The sequence below is a fragment of the Rattus norvegicus genome, chromosome 5, assembly GCF_036323735.1.
Source record: "Rattus norvegicus strain BN/NHsdMcwi chromosome 5, GRCr8, whole genome shotgun sequence".
In the NCBI taxonomy this organism is placed as follows: domain Eukaryota; kingdom Metazoa; phylum Chordata; class Mammalia; order Rodentia; family Muridae; genus Rattus; species Rattus norvegicus.
The window spans coordinates 128289271-128310392 of record NC_086023.1 but is presented as its reverse complement, the minus strand read 5'-3'; the positions used below and the strand labels follow the sequence as shown (position 1 = coordinate 128310392).

The following is a 21122-nucleotide window of genomic DNA, read 5'->3' as shown; positions in this document are numbered from 1 at the left end:
CCAACCTCCCCCCACAAAATCCCAAAACACCCAAAACGAAACAAAAGAAAACTGTTGCCCTTCTAGAGGACCTGAGTTTAGTTCCCAGGACCCATATGGTGGCTCACAACTTCCTGAGACTCCAGCTCTAGGCTACTAGCACACAAGAGGTGAGCAGACCTACAGACATGCAGCCAAAATACACATATACACAGTTATGTTAAAAAATAAGGTTAAAACAAATTGTATGTGTGTGTACGCATGCACAGGTGGCTGAGAAGCCCAAAGGAGGGCACGAGACAGCTGTAGGCAGCCATGTGGGTGCTGGAAATCAAACCTGGGTCCTTGGAAGAACAGCAGTGCTCTCAACCAGAGTCACCTCTCAAGCTCCCAACCCCACCCCACCTTATTTAAAAAAAAAAAAAAAGCATCAGTGTGTGCCAGCATCCTGCTTTTTCATCCACTGGCATCTCGGCTGCTTGGACCTTTGGCTGATATTTCTATGAACACAGGCTACAAAGAAGTCCCAGGAGACCCAGCTTTCAGTTCCCTGCAGATGTGCATACAGAGGTGGAATTACTGGCTCACGGGGCTAATTTAAAATTTCCTATCTTTCTCACTATCAGGTGCCTAAACACATAGGCTTAGTCTGCCTCTGACTAATCCAGAACGGTAAACATCCCTAAGAGCTAAAGTCCAGGCACTGTCTTCTAAGCTGATAGTCACAAACCTTTGCAAGCAATTTATTTCATAAAATAATTTATTTCTAAGCTGTCAATTTTCCACCAACAGTATGTAAGGCTCCAATTTATACATGACATTTGTGTTAATAGTAGTGGTCCTACTGGGTGTGAGGTAGTATCTGGGTGACTTTGTTTTGAATACATTTTCTTAGAGCTTTGGTTCACAGCAAAATTGAGACAATATAGCAATTTCCTATGTATGAAAAGATCAGCCCTTACACAAAACAGCCTCACCACCCTCTGCTGACGGCTTATGTAAACACACCATCCCTAAAGCCCTGGCTTACCTCACGGTTCACTCTTCACATTTTTCCAACTTGAAAAAATGGCTCATGACCTGTATTTACTGGCAAAAGTACCATACAGAATGGTCTCGTGAGCCTAAAATACTGTTCTCCAACCATCCTGCCATGTGAACTTCTTTTAGAGTTTTATGCTCTGTATAAATGACTTTTGCCTGTGTATATACTGGTGTTCCATGTATGCCTGCAGAGGCCAGAAGAGGTTATCGGAACCCCTGACACAGGACTTAGAAGGGTCTGAGCTGACATGAGGGTGACAGAACCAAACTCAGGTCCTCGATAAGAGGAGTTAGTGCTCCTATCTGCTAGGTCAGCTCTGCGGTCAGCCACCTCAGATTTAACTGCAGTGCTGGAACTGATAAGGCCCAGGAACAGTGCTCTACCATGAGCCACAATGCCAAGCTCTAACTTATCTCTAGTTTTTTTCTTTTTTGGTTTTTCAAGACAAGGTTGCTATATACAACCCTGGATGGCCTCCAACTCAAGAGATCCACCTGCCTCTGCCTTCTGAGAGCTAAGACTTTTTGAGGATGCCAGTATCCTACAGTTGTAATCAAGAATCCTTTCAGATTGGCCTTCCATTTGTTAAGGCCCTCTATGTCTTTTGTGACTCATTAATTTTGTAGTAGATGTCCCATCGTCTTTACTGAAGGACACCTTCATTGCTTCCAAGTTTGGGCAATTATAAATAGGCTCCTAAGGAAACACACATGCTGCTTTTGGTATGAGGATCTTTTTAATTCCCCTGGGGAATTAGAAACGTACAAGATTACCAAAAGACACTGTATATTTCGTTTAAATACTGATCAACTGTCTCCCCAAGTGGCTGTGCCATTGTTTGTCCCTGTTCATGACGCATGTCCCTGCCACTCCGAATTCCCCCTGCACTGCGGTTTGGCCCCTCTAGTCACAGCAGTGTTCAGTGCAGTATACACCCTCCTGCCATGCTACGGAGGGCATCTCATACATACATTTGCTATTTCTCTATCTTTTTTCCCCTTTAGACAGGGTCTCACTATGTACCCATAGTCATTTGTCTCGTTTTACATGTTTTATTCCATGTATTCATTTACTGCGTGTGCACGCCTTCATGGGTGAGAGGGCATTGTGCAGGACTCAGGTGTCTACTTCCACTGTGTGATCTCAGGGATTAAACGTGGGTCATCAGGAGCTGCAGACTCGTTGGTGACTCGTTCATGTGGTTTTTATGTATAGCTGCCCAGGGTTAGTATCTTCCCAGTGCCTTTTGTTGGCCTCTGGTGTTCAATCATACCAAATACTATTTTCAAGACATTCTAAAAACAAACTTGTTGTCTTTTAAAAGCTGTCTGTGTGCTCAGGAAAAACGGTCTCCTGTACCAACTTCAGAGGGCAGTGGCTGTGCTTACAACCTTCAAAGCCTTTCTTCTAGAGCAGCCGGCTGCCAGCCTGGAAAAGGGGGCCAGGGTAGTGACGGAAAAGGACAAGCTCGCCCCCTGGTGACAAGTACAGAGACAACAGAAGGAAAAAATTCTTAAAAAGGCACACACACAAAGACAGCCACCATGATGAACACACTCCATCCATTCTGCCAGGATCTGGAGACCAATAGCACAGCAGATGGAAAAGCAACGGAAACACTTCATTCATCTGGACGGTTAACAGATTCGGTCCTGCCTGGCAATGTGGTGTACGCCTGTAATCCCTGCACCAGTGGGGCTGGGGCAGGGCTAGGAGTTTAAGGCCAGCAGAAGGCTGCTCAGGGCCTGTTTTTAAAAAAAAAAAAAAAAAAGTAGGAATAAAAAGGCTCTGTTGAGTGGACAACTTCCTGTCAGCATGTCCCAAATTCCTATCTGGAGCTGCTTCCAGAGTCATCTGTCTTCCTGCGAGGAACAGAGCCAGTCGAGAGGCTAATTTTTAACTGCCAGCGACTTGTCTAGAGGAGGGAGGCTTAGGTTTTGTCTCCTTTGGCAACAGCAAGGCTAATATAACCACCTCAACTCTCTTCAGCACAAGGCTCCTGATCCCTCTAAATCTGCTGAAAGGTCTGACTGTATCGGCAAGGAGCCCACACCACCGTTGGGTTATATAAGGCAGAGGGCGGCAGTCGTGACTGCTCGCTGTTCTAAGACCTCTGTTATGCAAATTAGGATACTTTCTAATTTTCAAGCTCTTCCGACTAAAATGATAATGATTGCTGACTCTTTCAGGCCCATGGCTGCGAAGTTTCCCAACTTCTCTTTGTCTCCCCAAGCCCCCAAAATCTACAGCCCCGCAGTTTACTCCTATTCTTCATAGGTCCAGTCTAGAAATTAACACACACACACCCCATAAACGTAGGTGTCCTCATAGAGCAAACACAAAGGATTATTTACTAAAACACTTCTGATCACTCCCAGCAGGTGACACTCTGGAGCAGATGGCACTGAGTGACCTTCAAGGGCTCATCTGTGATCAGAGAGGAGCTGCCAGGGTGAAGCTGTTGCTTGGAAGGGGGTGGGCCACACGTCACCCAAATGTTAAAGGTTGGACGTTCTTCTGCTGTTCTTTGTGCAGCTGCTGGGCCCTGTTTTTCAACATTTCAGCCTTGGCCTCGTCCTTATCAACACCATCCCCCAGTTTGTACATGCGGCTGGCATTGGCACAGGCCCAAACATGGCCCAGGTCGCAGGCCTTCATTGAATATTTACACGCCAGACCCATGTCCTTAGGAAAGCCAGGGGCGCCCTGGAGAAACATGGCACTGAGGTTGAAGCAGCTGGCTGCGTAGCTGCCATCACAGGCCCTGGTGTAATAGTCCCTGGCCTTCCCCAGGTCAGGCTGGCCATCCTCATTAACCTGTCCGTCATGTGCCAATAGCCCAACATTGTGACAGGATTCCACAGACTTCTTTCCTGGTTTCTCACAGGCCATCAGAAAGCAGGAAAAGGCAGCCTTTAGGTCCTGAGTGAGGCCACCTGCAAAGACAGAAAACAAAGAAGAAAAAGTAAACTCAAGGGCTGGCTAGAAAGCCCAGTGGAGAGCTTTTGCCTAACATTCAGCAGGCCAGGGTTCAATCCTTAGTCACCAGGGCTGAACCTTTGCTTCTAGCCAAGGTTGGGGAACAATCCCCGAGTCAAATCCTGTAAGCTAAAGCAATATGGAGGAGGGTAGCCAGTTAGGTAGCTATGAAATCTTTGGTTCACACACTTTCTTACAGGGAAGCCAAGACAGGAAGAGACATGCCAAATCCGAGCACCAGAGACTACCTCCTGGGGCTACAGTGAGAACAGAGCGTTTTAAAATAAGTAACTGGATGTTTCTTAATCTAAACTTACAGTTGGCGCTACATATTTATGAGTTCTGCATATGCAGATTCCATTAGTTAAAAACACTATTACAGCATTCAAACCAGACAGCAGCTGCAAATTTAACTAACCACGGACTGAAAATATTCCGGGGACAAAACCATGGCTGTGGTAAAAAAATGTATGGACTTCCCCCATCATCATTCCCAGAACAGTACACCGTATGACAACTATTGACAGTAGTGTTTATCCTGTCTTAGGTAACACAAACTAGAAATGATTTCAAGTGTATGGAAGGATGTGTGTGTATTTATGTGAAAACTCTGTGCACTAGGACCTAGAGAACCTATCCATTCTGATCCTACAAAGTTCCAAGAACAAACCTCCCAGGGCAGACTTAACAAACAAACAAACAAACAAACAAACAAACAAACAAGGCCCAGTGTGTGGTATACTACTTTAATCTCAACACTTGAAAGGCAGGAAGCAGGAGGATGTCTGTGAGTTCCATGATACCCAGATCTACATAATAGAGAGAACTGTCTCAAAACAAACACACACGCACAAGAAAACAAAACTGCTAAAAAACTAGAAAAGGAAGAAATGATCCAGGAGCTGGGAATGGCAGCAGATATCTATAATCCTAGCTCAAAGAAGAGGAAGGGGAAGACAAAGTTTCAGATCACCTAAGCTACAAAAGGTTGTCTAAAAAAGTGGTGGTCATTTTTTTTTTATTTATCCCCAGTTCTGGGACTTTGTTCTTTTTGAAATAAAGTCTTATTACATGTACTCAGGCTGGCCTTGAACTCTTGAGTGCTGTGGTTGGGGATGCGCCATAGTGTCTGACAAAGATTAGAACTCAAGTCCTTTCTCCTTTCTGTGAGCCAAATTTAGTGACTTACTTTCTTTTTTTAAAGAATGATTTATTTATTTTATGTATGTGAGTATACTGTAGCTGTCTTCAGACACACCAGAAGAGGGCATCAGATCCTATAACAGATGGTTGTGAGCCACACCATATGGTTGCTGGGAACTGAACTCAGGACCTCTGAAAGAGCAGTCAGTCCTCTTAACCACTGAGCCATCTCTCTGGCCCTAGTAGCTTACTTCTAAAAAACAGAACGTGATAGAAATGAAAAAATGTGGCTCTCTAATATAGACCATAAAAGACACTGCTGGGCTGTCAAGATAGTTGTCAGGTAAAGGCTTACTAGCAAGTCTGACCTCAGTTCAATTCCTGGGACTGACATGGTAGAGAGAACTGACTCCTGCAAAGTATCCCTCTGACCTTCACACATTCACTATGGTACACACATGCCCACAGAGACAGACACTCATAAATAAATGCTCATTTTAAAAGGTATTGGATTCTGTTCTCTCTCTCTAAGAAAGGATTTTCCTATTACATAGTTTTGGTTGTCCTGGAACTTTCTTATGTAGCTTAGGCTAGCCTCAGAAGATATACATCTGTCTCTGGCTCCAAATGCTGTGCCTGTCCAATGCTCTTGCCTCTCCTTCCCTGCCTTCCTTCTCTCTTATTTTAACAAATATAAATGGGTGCCTGCATATGTGCCTTAGTATCACATGCATGCCTGTGGGGCATCAGATAGAGAACTGGAGTTACAGAATGTTGTAACTGCTATGTGGTAATGGGAATGGAACCCAGCTCTCCTGGAAGAGCAGCCAGTGTAAACCACTGAGCCAAACACTCTTGGATTTCTTTACTGGGGTACTTACTTTGAAGGAAATAAAAACAGGTCGTGAGGAGACATGATGAAGCAGCCCAGAGAGAAGGAGAGCTCACCGTTGCCGGGATCTCCTGACAAGAGCTGACAGGACTAGAGTGAGAGGTCAACATTTAAATGGGAGCTTTAGTCAAGCCTTCAGCAACTACAGCAATGCCTCCCTGTCCAGGGTTTTGACCAAGACACTCTGCTAAACCAACCCTGAACTCCTAACCCACAGAGGAGAAGAGATAACTTATTATCTGGTAAAAACTTAGCATTATCTATTAAGATAATGTCAATTAGGATATGAGAAAAAAATATAAAGGCTAATTACTCAACTCTGCTCAGCATATCCTAATGGCTTTACTAATATTTCATTTTTAAATTTTATTTATTTTATACAAGTATTTTGCCTGTGTGTATGTACATGCACCTCTGTGCAAGCATGGTGCTTGAGGAGGTCAGAAGCTGAGTCTCCTGGAACTAGACTTACAAATGGTTGTGAACCTGGCTCCTCTGCCAGAACAAGTGCTCTTAACTACTAAGCCATCTCTACAGCCCACATATTAATGTCTTTACCTGAGCTGCCCAAAGTAATTCCATTTTGTTCTAGTTTATCTAATTCTATCCAACTGCTCCCCAGACCCCCACACACACATCCTGCTGAGCAGAGCGTTCTCATGCAGTTTCTGGAGGTCCATTGTTTTACAACATAAAACAAACTGTTTTAACAAACCCACACCCAAAACCCACCCCGTGTGATGCAACTGTGATCTGGACTTTACCAACCCACCCTACTTCAACTCAGGGGAGAGTTCTTTCTGGTGTGAATCTTCTCTCAGCCACTGACAAATAAAGAATTCTTGGTGGTCTGTAGTCTACTCCAATACGCATTTCATCCATCCACCCACCCATCCATCCATCCACCCATCCATCCATCCACCCATCCATCCACCCACCCACCCATCCATCCATCCACCCATCCATCCATCCATCCATCCACCCATCCATCTACCCATCTATCCACCCATCCATCGATCTACCCACCCATCCACCCATCCATCCATCCATCCATCCACCTACCCATCCATCGATCTACCCACCCATCCATCGATCTACCCACCTATCCACCCACCCACCCATCCATCCATCCATCCATCCATCCATCCATCCATCCATCCATCCATCCATTTGCCCACCCACCCATCCATCGATCTACCCACCCACCTATCATCCCCACAACAATCCTATGGAGCAAGAACTATTTCCTTACATTTTTCTTTTGAGTTCTGAGACAGGATCTCAATCTGTAATCCAACTGCACTAAGTCCAGGCCCTACTTCTCCCAGTCTACAGGTGATAAAACTGGTGCACAGAGTTAAGAATGGCTAGCTAAGGCTGGGATGGTTGTAAGGCCTCATCTGTAATTTCCCACTCAACAAGCAGAGCCAGAAGGTTCCTGAACACTCCAGGCTAGTGTGGACTACAATTGAATTCTAGATCAGTGTCTTAGGGTTTCTTTTTGATTTTAGACCCTGGGTCAAGGGATTGAGGTGCATAGTTCATGTATCAAAGCTGACCTGACTTCCAGGTTCTCCCAGCATCCCTCAGTCCCTACCTGGCATATCCTGTCCCTACCCCTAAACTTTCCAGCCCAGTGGCTGGGCTGCCCTTGCTCCAGAGGCTTTTCCTGGAATAATCCAGACATTTGGCCTCCCCCTCCCCTTTCTTCTCCTTCTCTCCTGTTGTCTCTCTTTCTTCCCCCACTACCCATGGCGACTCCCCTGGCCTCAATCCTTGGGGCCAGTGAACTCGCCCAAGAGCAGCTTCCCAATGAACCTGCCTTTAATATAATCTAATCTGGCTTGAATTGGATCATTTTATCGACAGAGAAATAACCAATCAGGTTCTATTGCTGTGCTGAAACACCATTACTAAAAGCAACTTGGGGAGGAAAGGGTTCATTTGGCTACACCTCCATAGTGTATCACTGAAGGAAGTCAGGGCAGGAACTCAAGCAGGATAGAAACCCAGAGGCAGGAGCTGATGCAGAGGTCAGGGAGGATGCTACTTACTGGCTTGCTCCCCATGGTTTGCTCAGACTGCTTCTATAGAACCCAGGACCACCTGCCCAGGATGGCACTACCTACCGTGGGCTGGACTTTCCCACATTATATTAATGAAGAGAATGCCCTACAGCCTGATCTAATGGAGGCAGTTTTTCAACTGGGGTTCCTTCCTTTCAGACAACTCTAGCCAGCACAGTCAGTGAAGCTACAGTAAAACCCTGCTTTATTAACTAACCAAGGTCCTACAGTGTGCAAACAGTAACCCCAAAGGTTGCTTCACTTAAAGAGCCATGTTCTTGGGGCTGGGGATTTAGCTCAGTGGTAGAGCGCTTACCTAGGAAGCGCAAGGCCCTGGGTTCGGTCCCCAGCTCCGAAAAAAAGAACCAAAAAAAAAAAAAAAAAAAAAAAAAAGAGCCATGTTCTTCCACTACCTCCCTGCTGAACCCCTGACTGTACTCTGTCCACAACAGTCCCCCAGGCCTGTGAAGACCTGCATCTCCTCACCTTTTCCAGTCACGTAATAGCCCCCCAGCTTGTAACAGCTGTCACCATGCCCATATTTCTCACAGTTGAACTTCAGCACCTTTGCGGCTTCATCAAAATTCTTTTGGATTCCTTCCAGATAGTCCACCAGTCGATAGCAACCTAGAGAAGAGGGAAGAGTAATCATGCCAGCAGCTGCTGTTCAGGGGGCCCAGGTACAATCAGATCAAGTCTAGCTCTCAACTGTGCCAATCAGATTTAGCAGAGACGCAGTGTCCAGCCTTTCTTAAAAGGGGACGTGTCTCCCACTGGCCAGCAATGTACAGATCAGGAGACCAACCCCAGCAATGGCTCCACCTCTACCAGACCATCTGATCCCTGTTGGCCTGGCCTAACCACTAGCCGACTTCCAATGACTGACACTGTACTAGCTTTGAAACCTCTCTGCAAGTTCTGTAATAAAATCACTAAAACCTGTAAGAGTTTGTGAATGTCTCTTGCAGTAGAAAACCAGAATCGAGAGGTAACCAACTACCTTACTCCCTGGCCTGGGGAACCTGAAGCCCAGAAAATAGAAGTGGAAGATACCAAAGCAGTGGGGAGTAAGTTTCCCATATCTGGGATTCCCCAGTTCTAGCCAGTGTCTTAGCATTCCCAGCAGCATTGAAGAGCATTTTCAGTCATCAAATATTTGAAGATATTTATATACACTAGCTCATGTATGAAAGTATATGACAGGGCTGGAGAAATGGCTCAGCGGTTAAGAGCACTGGTGGCTCTTCCAGAAGTCCTGAGTTCAAATCCCAGCAACCACATGGTGGCCCACAACCATCTGTAATGAGATCTGATGCCCTCTTCTGGTGTGCATGAAGACAGCTACAGTGTACTTATATATAATAAATAAATTTAAAAAAAAAAACAAAGTATATGACAGATACAACTGCTAAGCACACTGTCATTTGCCCTCCTAATATTTATAGGCTTAAGCCAGGCATGCATGCAAGTGCACATCTATAGTGTGCACTCCCAAGGTGGAGACAAGATAAGGAGTTCAAAGTCACCCTTCAGACCTTATGAAAGAGCATAGCTCAGGCAGGCTAGGAAAGGAGGAAATACAATAATAAAGAACTTAGTTTTCAAACACTACATCAAATTAAATAAGACAGGCTGATAAGATAGTTTATTGAAGGTCTTACAGTTAACATAGTTTGGGCACCAAGGAAGGTCTCACCAAGGACTGTGATAGCTGAGCTGAGACCGAAATATAAAGAAAGCATTAGTTACTTAAGGACTGAGGGGCCGAAGGTGCTGCGCCCAACAAAGCAAACACAAGGCCCTGGGCGGCTCCACCCCTATCAGACAACGAAACGGAGAGGGTCCAGAAAGTCCAGGAGAAAGACTGTGTAGATAAACGGAGAAGAGGAAATAAACACAGCACAAATATGGTAGGAGGAGGCTGAGGTAAGGAGGCATGAAGACAAGAACCTATAAAACACCCAAAGAAATCAGTGCTGTGCCTCTCCATGGTGAGCATGTTACTCCAAACTATAAAGGACAGAAGGGGTTTCAGGAGTAGGAGCGTGGGGCTGGAGGTGTAGCTCAGTGGCACAGTCCCCGACTATAGTTCCGGAAGCTCTTGGTTCAATCCCAGTCCCCACAATGAAAAACAATACTGAGAAATCTCTTAAAAAGAGGAGAAGTGATGATTCACTTTGCATTTTAAAAAACATCGCACAAATGCGTTTATTTGCACCTGCCTGGATGATTGCAGAGGAAGCTAACTAGTGAGAGAGCATTCTAACATTGAGAACAAATAATTCATGTTATTTTTATGCGTTTGAGACAGGGTCTTATATAACCTAGGCTGGAGCAGAACTCACTATGTAGCTAAGGATGTCCCTCGAGTGCTAGGATCACACACCAAGCATGTGCAGCCATATGCAGCCTGAGCCAGGACTAGTACTCAGGGCCTCATGTACACTAGGCGAGCACTCAACCACCAGACCTACAGTCCTGCCCTCGGCAGTTCTCACACTGCTCTCCTCTACTCCCTGCTCTGCATCTCCTCCACATAACTAACACACCAACTACCACCAACTCCTCAAACAAGCCTACAGAATCAGGCCTTACTCAGAAGGCAGGGTACACTGCAGCAGGCTTCCTGTACAAACTTAATTCTGCAACGGGAGCTAGAGCTCAGTAGAAAACTTGCCTACCACACTCAGAAGCCCTGGGTCTGAGCCTCAGGACAGCAAAACAACAAAAATTAATTTGACTTGATTCTGAGCAATCCTGAATTCCAAAAGAGCACTTTGTTCTCCCACCTCTCTCTCCCCCACTGACTGCACAGCTCACTTCTGTGGACTATGCCCAACCACCCCGGTCCTCAGAGGGTCCATTCCTCTGAAATCTCTCTTCCACTGTGGCACGGACTAGCTCCCAAAGATCCTGGGTTCCTCATCCAGAGTCACGCTATAGTGGACTCATTTCAAAAAATACCAAGTTGTTTCTTGGGAATTAGACTTTAAGCTACTGGAAAGGTAGGCCAGGGCCATTTTCATTCTTTTCCCTTAAATAAAACAATAGGACAACAACTCACAGACACTGGATGCGTCTCAGGGCATCAATCAACCATACACTCCACTACCTTATTGCACACAAGAGGCCATTTCTGCCTCTGACCTTTTCATTTCCTCTGCCTGGCAAAGACTTACAATGAATGGTTCCTTTCCTCCTTCAAAGCTTTATTCAAAAGCCATGCCATTGGGCAGTGTCTTTCATTTAGTTCTTTTATCCTATTTCACTTACTTTTTTAAAAAAATTGAATTTTGTGCTGGGTGGTGGTCCACACCTTCCAGCACTTTGGAGACAGAGGCTAGCAGATATCTAAGTTTCAGGCTAGCCTGGTTGACAGAGGGGAGTTCCAGGCCAGGCAAAGCTACATAATGACAGTCTCAAGAAAAAAAAAAGGTTTAATTTTATTATTTTAAATTATGGACATGTGTGTATATGAGCATGTGGTGTGGAGGCAGCAGAGGCCAGAGGCATTGGATCTCCTAGAACTGGAGTTACAGATGCTTGTAAACTGCCCCATGAGGGTGCTCCAGTCGTCTTGCAAAAGCAGTATGGGTTCCTGACTGCTGGACCATCACTCCAGTCTCCTCTCCAATTCTTCTTTTTGGACCCGGTTTTGCTATGTAGTCCAGACTGGTCCTTAAACTCCCGAGTTCTAAGTGATCCTCCTTCCTCAGCCTCCAGAACGCTAGAATTACAGGCGCGTGATCCAAGTCTGGCTCGCGCTTACTACTGTCATATTTCACTTATTTCCTGTATGTTACCGATTCCCTCAAAGACAGGTACGCGGAGGTTCCATTTTCCGTCACACCTAAAGTGCTAGCACCCCAAACCCGACTACACAGCGTCTAGCTTGCGTGCTCCGCCCTCTGAAGCAGGCCCCGCCCACATGCCGGTAGTGTTCCCTGACCCTGTCCTTAGGCGTCCTCGGCTCGCCACGTGACCATGTCCGCATGCCCACGCTCGCGTCCCTCCCCTATGTCCCAGGCTGCGCGTTCAGCGCTCACCCTCCGGGTCCTTTTCGCGGTAGCACTGGTAGTGGCACTCCACCTCCATGTTCTCCAGGAAGGACTTCACCTGCTCCTCATCCTGGAAGTCAACCAAGCCCGCCATGACTCCGACTCCTACAAATCGCGTTTAGCTCCGCCCCCAATCACGTGAGCCAGCCCAGGGGCGGGGCATTCCGGCGGCGTGCGTGACGTCAGCGCTCTGCAGTATGGGGGCGGAGGGGAGGAGACGACAACAGCTTCCCATCAACCTTTGCGTTGGCAACGTCCTCTGTCAATTTTTCTTCACATTTTTGGACACCCCTCCTTAAACGTTTTCTCCCTGTAGTCAGGACCAGCCATCCGTTTTTTAGTCCCGGTTTAAAGCCGACTCAGGCGGGAGTTCCGATCCCTGCCTTCCCAAAGCTTGCAGCATGCTCTGCAGCATCGTAAAGCAGATCTTGAAATTCATTTGGGAAAGCATTTATTTGGGCAGCAAGCATTTTGAGTACCTTGTGTGTCCCATATATGGCCAGTCATCTAGCTTAGTAGACATGGTAGTGAATAAGAGATCTGCCTCAAACAAGAGGCAAAGAGTGAGAGCAGAGGTTGCCCAAATACACATGCGTGTTAACATATATACACACCACCTCGCTCATAGAACTGTTATGTTAGATAGGATGATGTAAGTGAAATTTTTGGCATAAAATCTAGTATATAGTAAAGATTAGCTATTCTATATTCATTTAAAACTGTTTTGTTACATAAGTATAGGCATAGAAGTAGGCCTCTGTGATAGTTTCCAAAAAAATCAGATATTATTTTCAGTATAGACATTCTAACATTACTAAATAAAATTCGTATTGCTTAATGTTAGGGGAAAATTAGTTTAAAGACTTTAGGGAAATTTTATTTTTGGGTTCAGGGTGTTATGAATTCAGGTTTATTATATAAATATGTGTATAGGTTGCAGTCATCTTTTTAAAAAATGTTTAGGTAAATATATCTTAAGATTGGTTAGCTTCTGGATATTCTACTATTCTCATCAGCTGAGAACACTACCACAACATGGTGGTGATAGCTAGTGTTAGGACAGCAGCATGGTGGACTGAAACCAAGGAATGCTACAAAGTCACACGATCCAACAGATCTAACCAATTTATTAAACCGAAGAGGTTTATTGGGGCAGGGGAAAGGGAGAGGCCACTTGGGAGTGGGCTCATGATTTTTAAAAGCAGTTTCAAGACACATCTTTCACAGGATAGCACAAGATCTGCTTTACTCCAAAGCCTCTGAGTAAAACTGACATTTCAAGGTGGCTACTTTTATGTCTGGTTTCTCTTGTTTTTCCTTTCCATAGATCTCACTTTAAGACAATCCTCCCCAACCCCACTCAGCCTACTGAGTATTATTACAGATACAGGATACCACATCCAGCTACCCATGTTCTTTATTTTGTTTATATCCCTAGTCACTAGAGGGAGCCCTTAGAATACATGTTCCAGGCTGGAAAAACCTAACCTTTAGTTTTGAGCCTCCCTCCTTAACCTACTCCTAACCTAATCAAGTAGATGCTTACTTGATTTCGTTCCGTATAATTGAGACAGGCTGACTCCATGACAGGCTTCAAATTGGCAGTTTAGGAGTCTAGGCCTAAATCTCTGTTTCCAAGAACTGAGAAGTCCAGGCCTCAGAAGAGGCCTGACCACCAGGCCTGAGGCAAGGACAATGAGTCAGCAGCAGTTTCCAAACTTCAACAACAGTTTCCAGACTTCCCCAGCAGCAGTTTCCAGCCCCCACCCCCAACCCCACCCAGCCCCAGCAATGGTTCAGGATGCCTCTAGAGATAGAGCGAACAGATTAAGATAGAGGTCACCTATCCCTCTCTGGAATTCCCCTAATGTGTTATAAATTGGGCCTGTGAGCTCACTTCGTGGTCTCCATCTTTATAGATAGTAGACCCCAGCATGCTGGACTTCTGCAGAATTAAACACTCTTTGAGTTTGCATACTATTTGAGTCTGAGGTTTTATTCTTTGGCAAATCACTGACCCTTACCTAATATATTACGAAGTGGAAACTTAAGGGTTCTTTGGAAAATCAGTTGTGTGGGATGGCGTTTTGCTGGGGCAAACAAGTGGAGGAGTATTTTCCTGAAGAAGACACAGGTGAAAGAATGCTCTGCTAAAGCAAGCATGTGAAAGGACACGTCATGGAGGAGCCTTCAATAACAACATACTTGTACTGGTCCTCCTTACATTGTATAGTTGAGCTCCATTTGTCAGGACTCCATAGAGAGAAACTTATCAAAAAACTTCTGGTTGTGTGCCGTGACTTCTGCTGCTTCCTTGGACTCGGGCTGACTGGCAGAGTGATGTCAGCTAAGAGAGGCTCATATGCTGAGGCAAGACGTGGTGAGGCAAGACCGATGGAGGACATGATGGTTGGAGGGAGTATAAACAGCACTCCATGGATAGTGAGAGGGCTTGCTTGTAGATCAAGCTCGGCCACACTTCTTGGTCTCGAATCTTTGCTGATCTTTGTTGAGAGATGCACAGCCAAGAACTTCTCCTGGTGGTGTTCTTCTCCCTGACCCTCCTGCTGACTCGTGCCGATTTGGCTGAGGCCTGGCTGTCTCAGCTAAGTTATGTCACCTCTGATTTGTGTTTGCTATCTAGACTCTACCAAACTGGACTGCTGGTGTATCCATGAAGTGTTTGTGAGTGGATTGAGCTCCCACTGCTGACCTGTGAACTGAACTGCCGATTTCCAGACAACACAGATGAGAGTTGCTCCAAAGAACAATTTCTAAACAGATCCACTTCCCCCATATTCTTCCTTTCCCACCACCTCTGGAGGGTGTTGGGCTAGAAGGGAGGTTAAAGCGTTTAAGAACCATTGTTAAAAGTAATCATTGAGGGGGTTGGGGATTTAGCTCAGTGGTAGAGCACTTGCTAGGCAAGCGCTGGGTTCGGTCCCCAGCTCCGGAGAAAGAAAAAAGAAAAAAGAAAAAAAAAGAAAGAAAGACAAAAAAAGTAATCATTGAAAAAAATGAAAGCTACAGTATTACGAAAGGACTAGCTTTGTTGGGGAGACAGATCTTAGTTGAGAATCATGACCTCACTCTGAGGAGGGAGCCCTTTCCCATTGTGCTCAAGGTCCTGGGTTCAATCCTCAGTGCTGGAGGTAGGAGGGTGGAGAGAAGAAAAAGAGGAGGAATAGGAGGATAAAGGTGCTTGCCGCCAGGGGCACTGAGTTCAAACTACAGGACTCTCACAGTGAAGGAGAGAACTGACACCCATGAGTTGTCTTCAAGGTCACCCTTGATTATGTACTAAATTGAGATAAACCTGAGTTAAGGAGTGAGACCTAGTCTCAAACCAACAGCAATAACAACAAACAGACAAAACTAGGGGGAAAGGTAGGAATTCCAATACCATATTTATTCATTTGTGAGCCTGGACCTCATTTCTATCCTCTAAGTACAAATCTATTGCCTCCCGTCAACGTAACTAAAAAAAAATCTGTGTGTGTTTTATGCTTAGCATGGTGCCTGGTTCAATATAGCGACTGTTGAAGAAATGTTTCTTGTCATTCAGGGAACGGCATAAAACTCTTTGTTCCACCAGATTGATTTCTATGTCCCTTCGATGGTAAGAGGGTCCAGAAAGAGGAAGGAGCTGTAGTTTAGCTCAGTGGTAGGGCGTTTGGCATGTGCAAGGCCCCGGGCTGGATGCCCAACTCTATGAGAAAATAGAATAAAAATAGAACAGGATTCAGTGGAGATGCTACAGATAATTAAAGTCAAGGACTGGCCACAAGAACTGCTTTTCTCTTAGTCTTTATTTATGGAGTTAAACTGCAGTGGAAGTACTGAGCAGTAGAGGGCAGTAGAGGGGTGGTGAACAAAGGTGCCTCGGGGACAAACTCTCAGTGTGCTTTCTTTGTTGTTTTGTTTTTGAGACAGGGTGTCACTGTGTGGGCCTGACTGGCCTAGAACTCACTGACTATAGACCAAGCCGGCACAGAATGCACAGAGAATCTGCCTGCCTCTACCTCTCCAGGGCTGGGGTCAAATTACACCTGGCCACAAATGTAAGCTCTTTTTTTTTTTTTTTTTTTAAGATTTATTTATTTATTTCATGTGAGTACACTGTAGCCGCCTTCAGACAGACCAGAAGAGGTCATCGGATCCCATTACAGATGGTTGTGAGCCACCATGTGGTTGCTGGGAATTGAACTCAGGACCTCTGGAAGAGCAGTCAGTGCTCTTAACCACTGAGCCATCTCTCCAGCCCCCGAGTTCTTATTCTTTTTTTTTTTTTTTTTTCTGGAGCTGGGGACCGAACCCAGGGCCTTGTGCTTGCTAGGCAAGTGCTCTACCACTGAGCTAAATCCCCAACACCCCAAGTTCTTATTCTTAATGGTGAAAGGAAAGCTAATTACAAACAGCACAGACCTACAAGATGGCTCAGTGGGTAGTGGCAATTGCTGTACAAGCCTGCCAGTCTTGAGTTTGATCCTCAGAACCCACATAAAAGTGGAAGGAAAGAATCAAATCTATGCTGTGCAATGGTGGCAAATGCTTTTAATTTCAACACTCAGGAGGAAGAGGAAGGGGGATATCTGAGTTCAAGGCCATCTTGGTCTACAGAGAGTTCTAGGATAGCTAGGGCTACACAGAGAAACTCTGTCTCCAGAAAACCAACCAACCAAAGAACAGAATTAACTTCCCAAAATTGTCCTCTGGCTTCCATGTGTTCACTAAGATACACACCTGTCTCATAACACATACAATAGCATAATTTTTAAAAATAAGCTCCAGTGTGATCATTTCATCCCTTAGATTAATAAAGACTGTTGTCCTAGAGATTAGCAGTTAAGAGTACTTACAGCTCTCACAGAGAATGATAGGTCAGTTCCCCCTCCCCCGCTATACTGAAGGTCATAACCACCAACTTCAGCTTTGAGCACTCTGCTGTCCTCTTCTGGATTCCCGGGGCACCTGCACACATGGCACATACACACATATGCAAATTTAAACATTTTAATCTTAAAAAAAGGGGGGGGGGCTGGAGAGATGGCTCAGCAGTTAAGAGCACTGACTGCTCTTCCAGTGGTCCTGAGTTCAATTCCCAGCAACCACATGGTGGCTCACAACCATCTGTAATGGGATCTGATGCCCTCTTCTGGTGTGTCTGAAGATAGCTACAGTGGACTCACATACATAAAATAAATAAATAATAAAAATACATAAATAAAGTGTGCCGGAGCTAGGGGTTTCACACAGTGATAGAGTGCTTGCCTAGCTCTCCTGGGTTCAGCCCCAGGAGTTCCAGGATGGCTTGGAAAACAGCAAGACATTATTTAAAAACAAAAAGTATTTAGGCTGAGGAAGTAGCTCATCTGTTGAAGAACTTGCCTGGTACCCTGTGTTCAGTCTTCATCACTTCATAAGACAGGCATGGTGCGATCCTAGCACTTGTGAGGTAGAGGCAAGAGGGTCAGAGTTCAAGGCCATCTTCAGTTGCATATCAAGTTCTAGGCCAGTCAGAGTTTCATGAAACACCTTTCCCTCTCCTTTTCCCTTCCCCTCCCCCTTTTCTCTCTCTTTCTGGTTTTCCAGACAGGGTTTTTCTGTAGTCCAGGCTGTCCTGGAACTCACTTTGTAGACTAGGCTTGCCTTGAATGCAGAGCTGCCTGCTTCTGCCTCCCAATTAAAGATATGTGCCACAATGCCCAGCTAAGACTCTTTTCTTTTCTTTTCTTTTTTCTTTTTTTTTTTTCTGAGTTGGGGACCGAACCCAGGGCCTTGCGCTTGCTAGGCAAGCGCTCTACCACTGAGCTAAATCCCCAACCCCAAGACTCTTTTCTTAAAAATTAATTTCAGTCAGGCATTGTGACACATGTTTATATTCAGGTGGCTGTGACAGGAAGATAGCCCTGTGTTAAAGGCTAACCTGGGCTACATGTCAAGATCTATAAACTGTACAAACACTGTTCTCAGTTAAACAAGAACAGTTTATTGAATGCACACACCAGAAGAGGACATCAGATCCTATTATAGATGGTTGTGAGCCACCATGCGGTTGCTGGGATTTGAACTCAGGACCTCTGGAAGAACAGTCAGTGCTCTTAACCACTGAGCCATCTCTCCAGCCCCTTCAGATCACCTTTATTAGCAGACAAAATAGTAAGAGCACATGCTAAAACCATGCCATCGGGGCTGGAGAGATGACTCAGCGGTTATGGACATTTGTGGCTCATGAAAGGCTCCATCATGAAGAGCCACGTTCACATCCCAACACCTACACTGGGAAGCTCACACACACTGGGAACTCTAGCTCCATGGGACTCAGTGCCCTCTTCTGACCTCATTGGGCACTGGTTCTTTTTTTTTTTTTTTTTTCTTTTCTTTTTTTTTTTCGGAGCTGGGGACCAAACCCAGGGCCTTGTGCTCGCTAGGCAAGCACTCTACCACTGAGCTAAATCCCCAACCCCTGGGCACTGGTTCTTGTCTGTGTATATCCACACACATGTACAAGCATACAAGAAATTAAAAGAATAGATAAATCGTTTTTAAAATGCCCTCTTCCTTCCTTCCCTCTTTTCCTCCTTCCTTCCTTCCTTCCTTCTTTTCCTCTGGTTCTGTTTGTTTTTAAAGATGGGGTTTCTCTGTGTAGCCCTGGCTGTCCTGGAATTCATTCTGTAGGTCAGGCTGGCCTACAACTAGGAGATCTACTGACTCTGTCTCCCAAGTGCTGGGATCAAAGAAGTGCCCTGCTAGGGCCCAGCTCAGTTCTTTTCTTTCTATTCTCTTTAATGTATGTGGCTGTTCTGTATGTGCAGTTATGTCTATGTACCACCCGTGTGCCTGGTACTCAGAAGAGAGAGAGAGAGAGAGAGAGAGAGAGAGAGAGAGAGAGACTGAGACTCTGATTACTTGGAACTGGAGTTGCAGATTGTGGCGGGCCACTATGTAGGTGCTGAGACTCAATTAGGGTCCTCTGGAGGAGCAGCCAGAGCTCTTAACGGCTGAACCAACTTCCCAGGTCTCTATATTTAGCCTTACGAGCTATTTCAGGAGAAGCATTGATATCTGCTTTCTGTTGGTGTCCTAGTTAGGGCTTCTATTGCTGTGATGAAACACCATAGCAAAAAACAAATTGAGGCCATGGAGGGGTACTGCTTACTGGCTTGCTCCCCACGGTTCATTTAACTTGATTCTTATAGAATCCAGAACCATCAGCCCAGGAATGACCCCATGTACAATGGCCTGGGGCCCTCCCATATCAATCACCAATTAAGAAAATGCCCTACAGGCTACTTACAGCCCAATCTTATGGAGGCATTTTCTCAGTTGAGTTCTCCCCTCTCAGATGATTCTAGTCTCTGTCAAGTCAACCTAAAATTAGACAGCACAGTTAGAGTATGTTGCCTTTTGTTCGTTTCATTAATTGACTGGTTTTTGTGACAGTTGCATTTATCTCAGACTGGCCTCAAACTCATATATGAGCCTCTGATTCTCCTCCAGCCTCTACCTCTGGAGTACATCACTGTGCCAGGGTGGATCTAACCCAGTCCTTCATGCATGTTAGACAGGCACTCTGCTTGGTGTCTGCTCATTGGTTCTCTCAGGTTGTTACACAAAGGAGTTACACTAGTCCAAGAACATTGTATAAGCTTTGAGGTTTTAAAACTCCTGACAAGGGGGCTGGGGAGATGGCTCAGCAGTTAAGAGCACCCGACTACTCTTCCAGAGGTCCTGAGTTCAATTCCCAGCAACCACATGGTGGCTCACAACCATCTGTAAAGAGATCCGATGCCCTCTTCAGGTGTGTCTGAAGACAGCTACAGTGTACTTATATATAATAAATGAATGAATAAATCTTAAAAAAAAAAAACCTCCTGACAAGGGACAGGAGGGATATTCTACTCGTTGCAAGGGAATTATCGCCAAAACTTGGAGAGCCATAAGCATTTGGAAACTCGAGAACGAACGTTCAGCTGATTGTTCTTAGCCTGTGCACCCTCTCTTAGGAATTGTCGTGTGTTCTTACTCTGGTCATCCTGTAGCTGAATTACTTCATATTCTGGAGGCTCGGTTGCAATACCATTGCAGACGAATTCATTCCTAAATGCATCAGTAGTTTCTTCTTATGGTAGCTATCGGCAGACCCTCGGAAAGTAGTAAGGGTCTGTGTTGGGTGGCTCAGAGTCCTCAGTGCTGGCGTAAAGCAAGTCATCATCCTTCCTTGCATCATCAAAGGGGTTCGAAGAATGAAGGTTCTGAATAGTGGACATTCAGCATGATTCCTTTCCTTGGGTGGCGTGGCCAATGGCAGGCAGCTGTATGTGTGTTGCGGGGGCGTGTAGGGAAGTGAGAGAGCTCTGGGAGGAGGCAGTTGAGGACTTGAAGGTGGGTCAGTGATTCTTGTTTTTATTGCATTTATTTATTTGCTTGTGTGTGTGAGTGTGTAGTGTGTGTGTGTGTATGTGTGTGTGTGTGTGTGTGTGCTCTTGTGTGTGCACCTGTGTGCAAGGCCAGAGAACTTAGGGTAGTATTCTCTAGTGTCAGCTGAAATTTTATTGTTTTGTTGTTTCAATATATATTTAAAAAATTAATTTTATGTGTACAAATGTTTGGCCTATATGTATGTATTTGCACCAGGTACATGCCTGGTTCCTGCAGAGGCCAGACAACGGATCTCCTGGAGTTGTAGTTATAGGCAGTAGTGAACTGTCATGTATGTGGGTATGGGAACTGAGCTATCTCTTCAGCAGCCCCCACCTTACCCCAACTCTCATCTTTTTTTTTTCCGGAGCTGGGGACCGAACCCAGGGCCTTGCGCATGCTAGGCAAGCGCTCTACCGCTGAGCTAAATCCCCAGCCCCAACTCTCATCTTTTGAGATAGAGTCTTATGCATTATAGTCTAGATGGTTTCAGACTGTTTCTGTGTTTGTTTTTGAGACAGGGTCTAATGCTGGCTGGT

General features: G+C 45.4%; 1 protein-coding gene across 2 annotated transcripts; it reads right to left on the bottom strand.

The window, feature by feature from the left end:
* Positions 1–1457: 1457 nt before the first annotated feature.
* Coa7 (cytochrome c oxidase assembly factor 7) lies at positions 1458–12309 on the bottom strand. 2 transcript variants are annotated; one of them, XR_005504397.2, is made up of 4 exons: positions 12151–12309; positions 8591–8731; positions 6028–6128; positions 3913–3960 (listed from the first exon to the last, which is right to left on the bottom strand). XR_005504397.2 is itself a non-coding variant. In NM_001106674.1 (3 exons), the coding sequence occupies exons 1-3, from the start codon at positions 12254–12256 to the stop codon at positions 3512–3514; spliced, it is 696 nt and encodes a 231-aa protein (NP_001100144.1). In that variant the 5' UTR covers positions 12257–12293; the 3' UTR covers positions 1458–3511. The 2 variants fall into 2 exon arrangements, 1 of the variants encoding a protein (NP_001100144.1); NM_001106674.1 differs by lacking the exon at positions 6028–6128 and having other exon boundaries at positions 1458–3960; positions 12151–12293.
* Between the last annotated feature and the right edge of the window lie 8813 nt (positions 12310–21122).

Coding starts and splice junctions, on each gene's coding strand:
- Coa7 (NM_001106674.1), bottom strand. CDS start 12,256: ATGGCGGGCTTGGTTGACTTCCAGGATGAGGAGCAGGTGAAGTCCTTC. Junction 8,732..12,150: donor CCGCGAAAAGGACCCGGAGG/GTGAGCGCTGAA, acceptor CCTCTTCTCTAG/GTTGCTATCGACTGGTGGAC. Junction 3,961..8,590: donor CTATTACGTGACTGGAAAAG/GTGAGGAGATGC, acceptor CTGTCTTTGCAG/GTGGCCTCACTCAGGACCTA.